The sequence below is a fragment of the Triticum aestivum genome, chromosome 5D, assembly GCF_018294505.1.
Source record: "Triticum aestivum cultivar Chinese Spring chromosome 5D, IWGSC CS RefSeq v2.1, whole genome shotgun sequence".
Classification (NCBI taxonomy): domain Eukaryota; kingdom Viridiplantae; phylum Streptophyta; class Magnoliopsida; order Poales; family Poaceae; genus Triticum; species Triticum aestivum.
Window position 1 is genome coordinate 411,600,580 of NC_057808.1, and position 14,373 is coordinate 411,614,952.

Sequence of the window (14,373 nt, forward strand, 5' to 3'; positions counted from 1 at the left end):
AACTTGGCATGGTATCATCATTTCACCCACATAGCATGTGCAAAAAAGTAGAGAGGGTTACGGCGAAAACTGGATGCACTTCGTGTACAAACTGGACAATCTCTTTCGAAGTATCAGGGTTTCGGACGAAAACTCATCTGTTACACCGGCACTTCAAAATTTTAATAACTTATTACAACTCCAGACGTATTACCAATTTAAATATAATGATAAAACACACCAATATTAAACATAAGAAAAAAGAATCACTGAAAAATCTATTTTTGAAGTTAAGTTATTCACTAACTAGTGATTCACACAAATTACAAATAGTTCAAATGTAAACTATTCAATTTTTTTGTACCTAAAGCGAAAATATTCACAAAGAAACTCTAAATACAGCAAAAAACTATTCAGAAATAAATAGAACAAAATAAATAAAGCAGAAAAGAAAAAACCTATATAAAAAATATTTGCGCGCTGCCCAGTGGGCCTACTCGGCCTTGGGCATGGTAATGCAGGCCCATAAGGCCCAGCAGGCTCACAGGACAGAGCGACAAAGTTAGGTCCAGAAGCCTGCTTTAAAGAGGAGCTCGAAGGAGCAGCCGCGGCTGGGTTTATAAACCAGTGTGGCTGCCCTTCGCTCAGCGAGGTGGGACTAAACTTTGTGCACCGCGGGATGGGAGCGCACCCCCCTTTAGTACCGGTTCGTGGCTCCAACCGATACTAAAGAGGGTTCGCTTCCCGCCGCTTGGCCTGCCAAATTTGACCTTTAGTACCGGTTGGTGGCTCCAACTGGTACTAAATGTCTCTCCTATATATACACCACTTACGAAAATTTCAGTTAGTTTCTTCTTCTTCTTCGTCGCGCCGGCCCCGTCGCGCGCGCCCGTCCCCGTCCTCGTCGTGCGCGCGCCCGTTGCCGTCGCCGTCCCCGTCGACGTCGTCGCCCCCGTCGCGCGCGCCTCCCTGCTCTCTTCACCGCGCGCGCCTTCCCCGCGTCGTCGTACTTCGATCGCGCGCCGGCAGCCCCCTGGCCCCGGCCGTACGTCGCCCCCCCCCCCCTCCGTCGCCCCGCTGTAAGAGATCGACCGGGCCCCGGCCCTGCCGGTCGCACGCCGGCGGCCGGCCTCACACACACAGTGTACACACACACACAAACAGATTATAATGATTTTTTTTGTTTTTTGTTTTTTAGTTTTTTATAGTTTTAGTTTATATAAATATTAGATTAATGTCAATTGTTAGATGATTATATATATATATGTATATATATATAGATGTTAGATATTAATGTCAAATGTTAGATGAATTAGATAGAAATATATGTTAGATTGTCAAATGTTAAATGAATTAGATGAATTAGCTAGATATTAATGTTACATGAGTTAGTTTTTTATATTTTCAGTTATAAATGAATTAGATATATTAATGTTAGATGAATTAGATATATTAAATTTAGGTATATGAGATTTGATCATCTAATTAAAAATTTACTATATAGAACCAGCTACTTTATTTTTAGTAAGAAAATTAATAGAACTAGTTTATTTTTAGTAAGTGCTTAATTAGTTGAATTAGTTGAATTAATAGAACTAGTTGAATTAATAGAACTAGTTGAATTAGTTGAATTAATAGAACTAGCAAGTGTTTATCAATTAATGTTTTAACTATGAACATAGGAAATGTCGTCTGACGACGAAAACGATTTCGTTATGTACGAATACTGCGAAGACGAGCGCGGCCTGTGCGACAGAAGTTTCCTAGTTGATGATAGGCGCTTTAGCATCAAGCTGGATGAGACCTTCGAAGTGGATATAGTAAGTCACAACGACAAGTCTTTTTCGTAATTAAGAATTACTTATGCTTCATTTGCTTCAACTTATAATTTTAAATTTTCACTATTCTAGCGTATGCCCTGCAATGCAAGAATTTTTGTCTTGGATAAGATAGGTTTCAGTCCTAACAAAACTATAGAGGTAAAGAGAGTTATTTGAAGACCGAGCATGGTTATACCTTCGACATCAAATTATACAATGCAGACACCTACCTATTTTGAATGCAAAATTTGGCAAGCACTATGCAAGACTTATGAATTTGAGCCTAATATGGTTATCACCTTTGATATTCATCCGGAAGATGATATTGAAGGTAATAGAGACATTTGGCTCGATGTGCAGACGCCTCCAGTTCTACCATTATCTGAATTTCTCAACCATATTTATATCTTCGATATTGTTTATTGAAAAATAGTTGACAACTAATTTCTATTGACAGCTTATTTCCATTCAAGCAAACATGTACAGCGCTTGGTAGACAGGACCGTCCACTGTCCCGGGGCTGAACTAAACTGCGAGGAGATAAGTCATTATGTTTCATGGCTTGAGGATCTTGATGCTGTCAAGAGAAATTATTTTCCTGAATTTGAAAATCTTAGTACTCAAAACGTGCGACCAATAGTGTTCGTATTAAACTACGGCCACATCTATTTAGGCAAGATGGTAAGATTTTTACTATTTGTCCTCAGTGCATCTTTTACATGCATTATTTTTCAAGCTAAACTTCATTGCTAAGTATGTTACTATACAATATTCTTCAACAGGGACTCCCAGTGACAGTTGTGCCTCAGTGGATCGGTACTAAAGATCGCATGTCAATGGTTAGCTTACGGCCAAGACATCCTACATTGCACATGAGTGCATTCAGGATTTCTAAAACCGAGGAATGCTTAATAGTGAAAGACTGGAGCAAAATTGTGAACGATCGCAGAGAAGTACCAAGGCAAAGGCGAGAACAATAAAATTAAAATTTCTTCTTTTTCGGAGGGATTGCAGGTCTTCTAGCAATCAGAAGCGCAGTCCACGATTAGGAGACAGGTTCATCTGCATGCTCCAATATGATGAATCAGGAGAGCTACACATGTTCTATGCTATTTTACCTGAGAGAGAGCAACAGGAGTGATTAGCTAGTTCATGCTCTTAGTACTTGTCCTCTCATGTCCGCGTTCTTCGTCCTGAACTTAATCTCAAAGTGATTTACTTTTGTGGTCTTATGAACGCTTATAATCTCATGACCATGTTGAACTCGATGATATCTTTGCTTCTGGTACAAGTGAATGTTTCTTCTTTAAGCTAGTGTTGGTGGTGATTAAATAGCAGTAATGACTATGATGATTAAATAGTGGTAATGACGATTATGATGATTATTAGCTAGCTAGTAACTGTTGTTGGTGATGATATGATGCAAGAGTTTTTATATTAATATGATGATGAAACCGCGGATTAGTTTCAACTAGATGGATCCTAGCTAAGTGATCAAGTATATATCATATCCATATTATACTTGATCACTTAGGACGATCCATATCCACTTCAAACTAATCCGCGATACTTTCACCTAGTGATTTAACAACTCATTATAATGTAAAAACAATCTCTAAATTAAATTGAAAACACAAAATTAAAGAAAAAATAAAAATAAAACCAAAACCCCCAAACCTTTAGTACCGGTTGGTGTTACCAACCGGTACTAAAGGTCTCCCCGTCCCCGGCCCTGGCTCGTGCCACGTGGTGGCACTTTAGTGGCGGTTCATGCTGAACCGGTACTAAAGGGGGGACCTTTAGTCCCCACCTTTAGTGCCGGTTACAGAACCAGCACTAAAGGCTCTTACGAACTGGTGCTAAAGCCCGGTTCTGCACTAGTGGAGATATCATTTGTGATCCTATCTTGTACACAAGGAATACGGTCTTTACTTGACTTGTAAGTGAATAGTACTATCTTTGTTTATACTCTGTCCTCTTCAAACACACACCACATTACATTTGTTTTTTAGAAACACAGGTAGTATAAATGCATACCCTCATGCATCACGATCTATTCACCCTTATGAACACACATATTCTACGAACATATTTGAGGTATTGCTCGATAAGTCTTGAGATTGACGAAATCACCTAACAACTAGAGGCTCGTTCAGCGATATTCCGTGATAACTATGGGGCTAGTATTAGTATGAATACATCGTCGCTTGATTTATTCCATGGAGAATAGCAGGACAGCAGATAAATCGTTGTAGTACTCCGGAACGGTCAACGGTGGGTGCGTACGTGCGAAAACGTAGGGCGGCGCTGCTCTAGGGCTTTAGGCAGCGCTACTATGCGGTGCAACGTAGCCTCTGGAGCAGCGCGGACCGGAGGGCGCCGTCGCCGTCGTCGTCCTGTAGGGCCGCGGGCACGTCGACGACGACGTCCTGCACCGTCACGCCCTGCACGCGGTTCACGCACGCGTGCTGCACCTGCAGCTCTAGCGACCGGAGCGCGCTCATCAGCCGCGCCGGCGCGTGCGGGGCTCGTCCCGAGCTCGTCACGCGCACCGCCGCCGCGTCCTTCCCCACCATCCGCACCTGCACCACGTCGTCGCCGGCCAGGTGGTGCAGGGAGGCCCCGGCGTGGCCGCCCCAGGACGAAGAAGCGGACGCGTTCGACGCCTCCCACCTCGCGGCGGCCGCCTGCCGGCCCTCTTCCTCGAGCCGCGCGACGCAGGACCGCAGGTCGGTGATGTAGGCGACGGCGTCGGCGAGGAGGGAGGCCTTGTCCATGCGGGACACCTTGGGCACGGCGGCGCGCAGGTCGCAGAACCGGCGATTCAGCTTGTCGCGGCGCTGCCTCTCGGCCTCCACGTGGCTGACGGCGGGCCCCTCAGGCCGCGGCCCGGGCTTCCGCCCACGCCGCTTCGTCGTCGATGCCTGCAGGCTCTCCCCCGGCAACTCGGAGTCCGGGGACAGCGAGGAGCTCCCCGCAGGCCACACGTGATCCCCGTCCTCGCTCTTGGCCGGCACGACGGTGTCGCCGACCAGCCATTGCTCGGGGACCTCGCAGGAGGCGAGCTCGAAGACCTGGTGGGGGTGCCCCTCGGCGGTGGAGAACTGGGAAGGCGGCGATGACGGGAAGAAAGGGGCGTACGGGGTGAGAAGCTCGTCCATGGCCGGCGCGTACGTGAGTGTCGCTCCGCTAAGTGAAGAGCTCGAAGTGGGAAGTTAGCGAAGGGAGTGTGGGCGTCTTTTGTACTGGTGAGTTGTGACACATTTGCGGTGAAGACCTCGCTTAAATGACGTGTCACGTTAAAGGTGTAGATGCCGCTTTCGATTTGTATTCCTCCCGCCAAAAACATGTCCGTTAGTTTCGGATTGGAAGTTTGTCGCTAGCTAACTACTAGAAGACGTAGAGACGTAGTCATTTATAAGACAGTTTAGCGGATTTTGAATTTGGGTCAGTCAATTGGGTGAGAAGGAAGCTCGCGACGCGGGCAAGGCCTCGGCCAAGAATGAGCCATAGTCGGCAGAGGTGAGTTCGAAACTTGACGGTTCGGGGTGAGAGGAAGGGAGGGGGGTGTAGGTTCGCTGGTTTAGAGGGATGACCGGGGGCGGCGGCAAGCACCGCGGTGAGGGAAGTCGATGGGGGGACTGGGTGGTGAGGTGGTTGCGAGAGTGTAGCTGACTGCAGACAGTGGAGGCAAGTGGTTTGGCCTGGGCTGGATCGACAGCTGTCAAAGGAAAAGAGGAACAACGCATGCTGGTCCGAGCTAGAAGACGGTGCAAGATCCATTGAATCTTGTTGCAATAGTTTAGATAGAACAGCAAAAATCGATTGGGCACAAAACTGTTTTCAAGCAACTGACCCCTAGCCAGTCCTTTATAAGAGTGTTTTCGCATATATAACTTAATTGTAGATATCGAAGACCAAATTAAGTGAGAGCGTACACAAGTATGTTGTAGTGATAAATAAACTACAATTGACATATATACACATAGAAAACAAGTAATTAATAATGACAAAAATATGTTAATTTCGCATGCACACATGTATTAACTTGATTTCCTATTCGTTTCTTCTCCGAGTGAAGTTTGTTTATGTGAAGAAATGTTCTTTGAGAGGCGTTATCACATACAAGCACTCTTCTTATTATGCCTGAGAATTTGCATGAAGACTAAATAGAGTTGCTGACCATGGGGTTTTAAAGTGTTTTCGAGCTCTCTGACAAGACTCGGCGAAGCAGGGAAGATAAGAGGTTTTGTGAAGCGAGCGAAAGTCGATGTGCATGAAAGAGTTAATGGAGACTGGATGTTAAGATATTGGTGGAGACGCTCTTTGTAAGCTAGACAAGAATTAGTGCTCCCTAATATATTGTATAATGGTTGGTAAGGTAATTTTATCTTAAGTTTGCCATGTAATTTAGAGATGACATTAAAAATATGATGGATAATGAGTTATCTCCTACTCTTATCTCTAGTAAGTAGATATACCTAAATATATGATAAGAGATATCTTTGGTAGGAGATAATCTCTTAAATAAGAGAAGGCAAGCCTTTTTATAGTTTCTCTTTCTTGCATGCCACAATATTTATCCTACGTGGCTCTCTAAGATGACACCATTTTACATACCTTAGGCATATATAGGGATGGTTGACAGGTGATGTCAACAGATGCGTGGTAGCATGTACGATGAGTCGACGAGCCGGTGTCATCGATAGGGAAGGAGAGAATGGACATGGCGGGAAGAGGATAAATGTGGATCTAAAGGCATGTCTAGCCGAACCCCTAAAATTTAGCCCTTCAAACGCCCTTCAAATCTTAACACCACAATTTTGAGGAGTTAAATAGAAGTGATTCCTAGCCGAACTCCTAAAACTTAACTCCCCAATATTTTAACACAAATTCATGTATTTAGGCAATCGAGTTAGATTCACTCGCCTTAAGATCAATGAAAAGTACATTCTAAAATGACATTTTGGGCACATAGTTCACCAGTTCCACACAAGGAGAACTAAACCAAACAAGACGACAAGAATAACTACACACCTCAACAAAAACATAACTTGCTTAATTGCTACTACGAGTTCAATCAAAAATTTCTCCATCTTCTTATGTTCATTGCCAACACTTTTCCCCTACTCTGTCAGAAATGCCTGCTAGAGCTCGAGCTACATGGAGCTCATTTTTTGAAGAAAAAAAATCATATTTGAAAGTTTTCAGAAAAATCATAAAAAAATGCACATGAACTTGGGATGCACTATTCACTATAAAAGTCTATAATTTTATGTTTTTTTGTAGGTCTCGCCACAACGTATTTAATCATGAAATTTTACATGAATGTAGTATACCTCTGTATGTTCGTGTCACTGTTCAAGAAATCTTCCGATTCACCGATTAATCTTCCGATTTATCGCTAATCGTGGGGTGACCGATAAGATTATGCCTTATCTTTGTCATTTATCTTTTGGACCGATTTATCGTTCTGACAAGCGATGTATTGGGAATCTACCAATAAATCAGACCTATTCATAGCACTATGTTTGCAAAAACTATGTTTATTTATGTTTTGTGGACCTTGTTACGCAATATGTACTATTGTCCTATTTTGTTTGTCATTATATGAGGATTCAAAGGCTAGAAATCAAAGTAGCACTTCTGTCAAATATTGTTTTGGTGTTGAATATAGCGTATTTTAGTGTTGGGAACCTGAGATTTGCAAAAAAATATCCGATTATTAGTCGATCGATTAATCCCTAATCCCTAGCTGACCGAGACGATAACAATAAGCGATACTTTGTCCTTTTCACACTAGAAGTAGACCCATCCAGGATGTTTCTCCGTCATGGAGACCTGGCGCAGCACCAACCGTTAGCAGGCATCGAGTTTTATGAGCGACGTAGGCGGCCTGATGAGTAGTTGAGCGACGGCTGAGCCCCATCGAGCCGTTGATGAGGATCTGCCGACAGTCGACATAGTGGCGAGATGCGAGTGCAGAGAGAGGAGGACATCCCAGGGGGAGCTCCGGAGGCCATGCGGGACGCTACGTCGAAGGGCCTGCATGGAGGCGGCCGAACTGGGGAAAGAGACAACCGCGCGAGGGGGGGGGGGGCGGGGGGGGGGGGGAGGGGGGTGGTGTCGCTAAAAAATAAGGGTTGGCGAACGGTTCTCCTCAATCTTTTGAGCAACTAAACTTTTTGACGGTTCGGCTAGGTCTTAACTCAAAAGAGAATGTTAACCTTTTTTAAAGTTCCACTAGAGTTGCCCTAACTGAACAAGACTACATCCCCGTTACATTAGTCCCTTCTCGTTTACACATACAGTTTTCACATAAATAACGGCGTGCTGGACAATATTGCAGAGGCATTATAGATGGCACGTGTGAAGCGAGTGAATCGTACGCATAAGACTTTTACCTTTTGCTGTCGAGGACATGTTTTGGAACTATCATTTGCACATGATGTTTCCGGGCATGTGCATGTATCCAAAATGACCACGATTTGTTATTTTCGGGCATATACATTTGGGCATGCGACGTGCGTGCTTCACGTGTTTGGCCGGTGCGGGGAGCATGCATGCATGCACCGTACATTGCCCTACCGCACCCCTAGTAGCCTCTATGCAAGGTGGAAAGGTCAGCTCTCCCTCTGTTCCTCATATCAGCTGACATCTGTTAGCAGCATGCTAACACCTTTGATTGGTGATAAATTTCGATGTGCTTTGCCTAGACTTTCTGGTTCTAGGGATAAACAAGAAAACGCACGTACCGGCACGTGAACGTCCGATCGAGGGAGAGACTGGCCATTTTGCCACGTCCGACAAACAGGAAAGCCATATGCATATGGCTGCATGCACCAGCGATCTCTCTCTGGCCTTTCTCCGATGCATGGGCCAGCTGCCACAATGGCCTCATGGCCCGTGCACGTACGGCGACGGATTTACTCACGTCACGTGCGGGAAACGGCCGGACGACGCATCACGCATGCAGCGGTTGCAGGCGATGGCATGGCATGGCATGGCAGTCGGCAGCTAGCAGGAGCACGCAGGACCGGAGGCGGCCCACGCCGCAGACTACCCAGCTCGTGCACCAACAACGTACGAATTGCCCGCTGGCTCTGTCTCTCCCCATCCGCAGGATGCACAAGGCCCCTAGATTTGTTCATGGGAAAGGCAACCTGCACGCGTCCAACTTTTGCCTAAATTTGGCGGTGAATGATGCTGAATATGTATTCAAATACTCCCTCCGTAAAGAAATATAAGATCGTTTAGACCACACAACATGTCTCACGTGGTATGACACTCGATACGTTAGCACAAAAAAGGTCGGGCGATTTATGCGAGTTGGAAAAACGCATCCGGTCCGGTGCCAGAAATGAAGGGCCAATATTTCATCCTAAACTAGCGGAAGGCCAACTTTTCTCCCCAAGTATCTTTCCCCTACATATATGCAATTCTATCAATTATGACATTTTTTCCTAATTTGTTAACCACATTGGTACAAAAGGTTAACTTGGACTGCCACATAATTTGTGTTTTTGATCGACCTAGCTAGGTACGCCAACATGCCATTGTTTGTTTAAACTGAAATGTGTGGCTGATGTGTACGTAAGCAAAAAAAAGGACAAGTACTACCCCGCAAAAAAAAAGGACAAGTACGTGTTGGCTCGTAGCGAACGGCAAAGGACACTACAATGCGTTGGCCTTCTGGAGGAAGCTTGGTAGCCTCTCTTTTTTTCCATTTTCGGGAATTAGCTGCGCTAATCGCCCATGCTTAAACAAGCAAGAGGTTGGGTAACCTCGATCCTCCTTGAGATTGTTTCCACGTGCATTATGCAAAGACTAACTTATATATGCGTCGATCGCTCCAATATAGGTAGCCCAGTGAACTAATTAAGCTCAGGTGTACGTTAAAGTTCTTATTGTGATGTAGCTACAACAGCTTGCGGTGCCGTTATCCCTCTCGAGGACATCGTTTTGAAGCAGATACTTGGTAGAGTCGCCAGGAGGTGGAGCGGCGTGGCATCTACCACGTCGACGACGGCGGGTCAAGGGTGCAACAGAGTCTTGACTACGAATGCATCTTGATGGACGAGCGTGGGGTGGTGGCGCTGTTCGGTTTCGTGGTGGCATCGACGACAGTTGGACTTGGCAAGGTCAATGCGTTGATCCCTCCTGAAGATGGGGCGACGAAAGATGGCGTCGACGAATTCTAGAGCGTGCGCATGCGATGCATGCTGAGGATCTGCTAGACCGGTTGGTGCTCTCGGCTCGCCGTCGGACGGCTTAGCAAGGCTACCGGATTAGATGATGTGTGTTGGTGCGAGGTCAGGGCACATCATCAAATTTGTAGATGTAGCGACATATGTCGTCAGGAAGGTGGATTTAGATTGATCCATGTATTTGTTTTATCCGATTTTGTTAAATAAAGTTGAATCTGTGCATCTCTAGATTTTCAACCTTCTTTTAAATTTTTTTGCTAACGGAAGATCAAGAGAAGCATATACGGAAGCTATGGGACCTTGGTGACAAGTACTCGTAACGGAGAAATTGGGAAAGACTTGTATACAAAAGAAATCACGTCGTTTCTTCACAAGGAACACGAACAAAAACAGAGGCCGAGTCACCGGAGTGGCCTGGACGCTGTAGCTGACGACGACAAGTGTCGAGGAACACATGCTCTAGCCCAGCGCTCCAAGACAAAGCAGTGCCTCCGAGTCAAACATGCTAGTGTATGTACTGTACCTGGCACGGCGTCACGTCCCCATCGAACACGGAGGCACCCGTATCATTCGGCGTTGTGCCTATGCAATGTACCTGGCACGGCGTCTCGTCCCCATCGAACACGGAGGCACCCGTATCATTCGGCATTGTACCTATGAAATGTACCAAGGCACAAGCTATGCTGCTCTACCCTATGTGCAAAGCCACGCTACAGTGCTACAGTGACCGAGTTCCTCCGCACCACGGTCATGGTTTTAGATGCTGTATGTACTTCACCGTAATGGCCCATGAACTTGTTGTTTGGTTCGCCCGACAAACGAGCAAGCCAAAAAAAAAACCGTACTTACTGGACAAGAATCAGACAGAAACGGGCCTGTCCATTAAATCCTCTCGAGGATGGCATAATTCTGAAGGGAAAAAAAGAGGCACGCAACTCGCGCAGGGTAAACTGAAGATAACACTGGCAGAGTGGAAGTAGCAACATCTGATAAGGAAAACAGACAAGGATTTGGTACAGCAGCAAGAGTTCCACGCAGTAAAACGGTCTCAAGAGTCTCAGACTAAACTACCTGGTCCCAAACAGTAGGCAAGCCGTGACAGGTGGCGGAAGAAATTTGATTCTAGATCTTACCCTCCCAGAGGCACTCAGGGGAGGGGCCGCCGTTGTTGCGGTTGTTTCCGGAGGAGGCGCGCGCTAGGAGATCACGAAGGTGGGGCGGTGGCTGGAGGCCCATGGCGGAAGCACGCTCCCAGCGCTGAAGCCGGTTGACACCGATGCACGGGCCAAACTTCATGTCCATGTCAAACTGCCGCAGCTGCTCCTCTTGCTCACTGAAATCATCTGCAGCAGCAGCAGCAGCATCATAAACAAAAGTCATGGCTTGTAAACAAAAAGCGCTGGCAAGTTTAAACTGTGCACATAACAATCTCTCCAGCGGGTACCTTTGAGGTCTAAGGATCCGTGAGAAATTAGTGCTGCTGTCTGAGCCTTATTCGAGGCCCCAACAGAGGCCCCTCCAGTGTAATTCTGTGTTTTCTTCTTGGAAGATGCTGAAGTTTTGCCGACACCTCCTTTCTTCTTCTGCCGGTAGAAATCTTTCACGCCAGTAGAAGCCATCCTTGTCTATTACTCAGTACTGCCTGTGTTTTCTTTTCCCTGTAAAAGCCCCCCAACAGAAACTGAAAATCACTTCTGCTGTAGCATTTGGCCTTCATTTGCATTTTATTCATTTCGCCACAAAGAATGCTATGAGCTATAATAAGTAGTACAATGTGAACATGGCATGATGGCAACAGCAGAAACTTTTCAATGTTTGTTCATAGGTCATACATAGCCAAGTCCTGATTCCACCCCTTTATCGAAAAAGTCCTGATTCCCCAACACTAACGACCCATCTTAATAGAAGGAATCTGAAAGCTGACGTTGTTCTGTCTATGAGAATATCAGTGTTTCTGTGACGATTTCTGAACGTCATATGATTTAAGACTACAATAAAGAATAAACTACTAGGTGCGAAATTATATACTGCAAGAACCAGCAACTGAATAATTAATCTATGCATCTCATTTACTACCAAGTAATATTTGCACATAGGTTGTACTAACATTAACCCGGCCAGTTCAAAAGCAAAATAGTCCATTTGCCTGCCTACGTCAGAACAAATGGAGCAATCATCCCAAGAAAACATGGACCATGAATAAAACAGGAAACAGGCATGAATAGAACACATAAAGCAATATCCTTCCTCACAAGCACACACTATACCGTCGACAGCCAAACAACAAAAGGCCTGCCGATCTCTGTCATTTCAAGCTCTTCGCACGCACCCATGCCCTAGAAGCCCAGAATCCGAAGGAACAGAGCATATTTTTTTCTATATATGCTAAGCAGTAAGCTTAAGGCAGTGAAACGCATTGACACCACAATGCGGTAATGCCTAAAACAAAAGGTAAGAATACACATATCTTGGTTCTTGAAACTCCGTAAAAACAAAAACTCGTTCCGGTTACGCACATGTTGAGCTACTGAACCTGATCCTCCAAAACTCCAGTGGAGATGTTATTGGTGCCGTCCTCTATTCTAGTACTTCCATCACCCCCTTGACTTACAAATCCAAACTTCCAGTATCAGAACCAGCCACATAATGCAGACTCCTTTCTTACACGCGACGAGCAAATGTGGTTACATAAATTCCCCTTCCCCACTCCAAAATCGCCAAAAAGGAGAGGCAAAACGATACTAAGACGGCATGCTCGCGGTCACTCCCCTTGCGAATCTGACGCTCAACCTCCAGCTCAAAGAGCTCGCTCAGTCATCGGACCCAATCCCTTCCCGAAAACAGAAAAAAAAAAAAAAAAAAAAAAAAACTATCCCAATCCCAGTCCCCGCAGAGACCTAGAATCTCCCTTCGTCGGACTTGCGGAGGCAGTTCCAAGTCCGGCGGTGGTTGGCGGAGGGTACGCAGGGAAGCTTGAGAGACTTTTCGAGATCGAGCCGAGGGCGTACCGGAGAGGCGGCGGGGCAGAGCAGAGCAGGCGAGCGGAGAATCGGAGAACGGCGGCGAGGTCAGGTCGGTAGCGAATCAGGTTTTCGCCTCTTTCGTTTTCTTTTTCTTCGCCTCTCTCGTCTCGTGTTTGATGACATTATTTTGTATCGTGGCCTTCAAAACTGTAACGTAGGCCTTGTTAGCCCAGCTAGAGCCCATTTTCTTTTACAGAGTCGCATCGTGATGGATGGCCCGGCCTTGGTTCAGCCCATTATCAGGTATTTGTTTTTCTTTTTTTAAGTCTTCAAATAATGTTTATTTTTACTTATCTATGTAATCTGTATTATCCCTCAAAAAAAAATGTAATCTGTATTACAAGGTAAGAACAAACAATGTGACTTAAATTTAAAAAATCATGTATTTCCATAAAAAAGTGTATACCAAAAATGTTTATCTATGCATAAAATATCCATGGATTTTTTAAATACCTTAGTACATGAAAAATTATCCATATGTTGTACTCCCTCCGTCCCAAATTACTCGTCGCTGAAATGGATGTAACTAGAACTAGAATACATCTAGATACATCCATACGTGCGACAAGTAATTCGGAACGGAGGGAGAAGAAAATAAGTTCATGTATGTCCAAATAAAATTTTCCATGTACTTAAAAAAACGTTTCATACATTTTTAAAATATATTCTTGTTTGTAGAAAATGTCCATATATCGTAATGAGATGGATGCTCTGCTTTAACTATAAAAAGTTCACATATCCAAAAAATGGCTATGTTTCTCAATGAATTCGTGTATTTACCTGAAAATATATATTTTAAGCAGACAAAATGAAAAATAAAAGAAATAAAATTTTAAATAAAAGAAACCACACATTAGGAAACCATTCTAGAAAAAAAATGTTCATCTACCTAAGACAGAAAAAAGAAATAGAGGGAAGGTGTACTAAGAAACAAAAAAAATAACAAAGAATAAAAAAACAGAAGTAACATAAAACTGGAAACAAAAACTAACAAAAAATGTTAAAAACCATAGTCTCCCATTCAACTTGCTCCCCTCCCTCCCACCTCTAGCTATTGGACTATCTTCATCATTCATCCTGACATGGGTACAGCGTATTGGTTAGATTGGTGTGGGAAAATGAAGGTACCCAACATCTTACATCATACTTTCTACGTCCCATATTAGTTGTCGCTTAAATGGATGTATCTAGCACTGAAATACGTTTAGATACATCATTTCAGCGACAACTAATAATATGGGACAGAGAGAGTACTATCTTTTTAGATGGACATCATACTCTTAAGATGTCAAATTTTGGTTAATGTTTGCCAAATATTAAGGCAACCCGAGCAGATAAATTGAA

At 44.5% G+C, this 14,373-nt stretch overlaps 2 protein-coding genes across 2 annotated transcripts; both read right to left on the reverse strand.

Annotated features, from left to right (window-relative positions):
* Positions 1-3,787: 3,787 nt before the first annotated feature.
* On the reverse strand, positions 3,788-5,014 carry LOC123125190 (transcription factor bHLH14-like). Its single transcript, XM_044545719.1, has one exon. The coding sequence runs from the start codon at positions 4,958-4,960 to the stop codon at positions 4,133-4,135; it is 828 nt and encodes a 275-aa protein (XP_044401654.1). The 5' UTR covers positions 4,961-5,014; the 3' UTR covers positions 3,788-4,132.
* A 5,868-nt stretch (positions 5,015-10,882) lies between these two features.
* LOC123125191 (uncharacterized) lies at positions 10,883-13,169 on the reverse strand. Its single transcript, XM_044545720.1, has 4 exons — positions 13,015-13,169; positions 11,451-11,664; positions 11,140-11,349; positions 10,883-10,992 (listed from the first exon to the last, which is right to left on the reverse strand). The coding sequence occupies exons 2-4, from the start codon at positions 11,623-11,625 to the stop codon at positions 10,889-10,891; spliced, it is 489 nt and encodes a 162-aa protein (XP_044401655.1). The 5' UTR covers positions 11,626-11,664; positions 13,015-13,169; the 3' UTR covers positions 10,883-10,888.
* Positions 13,170-14,373: the final 1,204 nt, after the last annotated feature.

Coding starts and splice junctions, on each gene's coding strand:
- LOC123125190 (XM_044545719.1), bottom strand. CDS start 4,960: ATGGACGAGCTTCTCACCCCGTACGCCCCTTTCTTCCCGTCATCGCCG.
- LOC123125191 (XM_044545720.1), bottom strand. CDS start 11,625: ATGGCTTCTACTGGCGTGAAAGATTTCTACCGGCAGAAGAAGAAAGGA. Junction 11,350..11,450: donor CGGATCCTTAGACCTCAAAG/GTACCCGCTGGA, acceptor CTGCTGCTGCAG/ATGATTTCAGTGAGCAAGAG. Junction 10,993..11,139: donor CCCTGAGTGCCTCTGGGAGG/GTAAGATCTAGA, acceptor TTTCCTTATCAG/ATGTTGCTACTTCCACTCTG.